General features: G+C 53.9%; 1 protein-coding gene across 10 annotated transcripts in view; it reads right to left on the bottom strand.

Moving 5' to 3' along the window:
- The window catches only part of Bin1 (bridging integrator 1), a 62,225-nt gene that overhangs the window by 30,739 nt on the left and 30,166 nt on the right, over positions 1-1,320 (bottom strand). For all 10 annotated transcript variants that reach the window (XR_003377728.1, XM_026783568.1, XM_026783567.1 and 7 more), the window contains exon 2: positions 1,077-1,157. Coding sequence is in view for 9 of the 10 variants with exons in the window: in XM_026783568.1 (XP_026639369.1) it covers positions 1,077-1,157 (81 nt within the window). In the remaining variant the exon portion in view is untranslated. The remainder of the gene's footprint in view (positions 1-1,076; positions 1,158-1,320) is intronic.

The raw sequence follows: 1,320 nt of genomic DNA, 5'->3' as shown, positions 1-1,320 counted from the left end.
CTCTCTCAGCATGCATCAGCCCTCTCTCAGCATACTCCAGCTCTTTCCCACCAATGCTATCACTCACACCCATATCCCAGGCCCAGGCCAATGAGACCCTTCTGGGTCCCAGTGCAGCTGCAGAGGCTTTGATGGGCACCTTTAAAGCTATCAAAGACCTCAGTTATAGACAGTGTACCATGAGGTTGGAGTCTACCAGTTTGGGGCCGACTCTGCCCCGTTTCCAGCAGAGCCCTCCCATATCCTGCCCCATCCTTGTGGCCTCAGATTCTCACGGGACCGTCCTGAAGAGGCGATAGGCCAGGACTCAGCTCAGCCTCCCTCCTGCTACCTTGCCCTTTGCCCACTCCCATCATGGATGGTGTAGGTCATCTCCATTTGGGATGTTCAAGGTGTTCCCTTTAGTAGGGAAGTCCTCCCTTGTATCTAATTATTGCCTCCAGGCTATCTACTTAATTAAGCCTGGAACGTGTCCTTTTGTCCTTGCAAGGATGCCCTCAAAGTGTGTCCAGGCTTTGGATCCAAACAAATGGCCTCTGAATCTACCTCCAAAGCTGGATGGCCTTGGGTAACTGGCCCTACTTCTCTGAGGCTCGCTGCTTGATACAGGAAAGGGGAACGCTGAGACAGCGTCTCTCCAGTGCTGTCTGGAGATACACACCAGGTATCTACAAAGGACCAGCTGGAACCTGCCATACAGCTGGGCTCTCATCATGTCCGGATGAAGCCTAAGTCAAATCCAGCCTGCTTGAACCCCCACATAAAATGCCACAGATGCCCTTCTCCTAGCAAGAAGTTCCTCTAGCTCCCACTGGCCTTGACATGTGAGCTTCCCACAGTCTAGCCACAGCACCCAGCTTTCGGCCTTCCTTTTCCCTGCTTCTCACTGTAAGTTTTCCCCAAAACCTGGCCTCTTTTCTCTCTGATAGTCTCAGCCAGGACCAGAGCAACCCCTCCAGGAAGTCCTTCCCGAACTCACCAACCCACACCATTACCCCTTCTGGGCTTTCCTACTCCACAGGTGTGGTCCTCACCATCCCCTACCTGGCAGCCGCTGGTCCACCTCCAGTACTCACCAGCTGCTTATTGAAATTCTGGACGCACTGTTCAAACTGCTCATCCTTAGTCTCATCCGCCTTCCCCAGTTTCTGCAGGACCTGCCGGCACAGAGAGAAGGGAGGGTCATCAGCTTGAGAAGCACGGTGGCTGGAACAAGGACGCTCACCGAAGGATGGGGCACAGGGGCCATGAGGGCTGTCGCTGTGCAATGATCAGAGTGTTATCTTAACAAGGCAGTGTGGCAGGTAAGAGCCCATGGAC

Source organism: Microtus ochrogaster, chromosome 18, assembly GCF_000317375.1.
Source record: "Microtus ochrogaster isolate Prairie Vole_2 chromosome 18, MicOch1.0, whole genome shotgun sequence".
In the NCBI taxonomy this organism is placed as follows: Eukaryota; Metazoa; Chordata; class Mammalia; order Rodentia; family Cricetidae; genus Microtus; species Microtus ochrogaster.
Note: the sequence above shows the minus strand (reverse complement) of the source record. Positions and strands in the feature narration are given on the sequence as shown.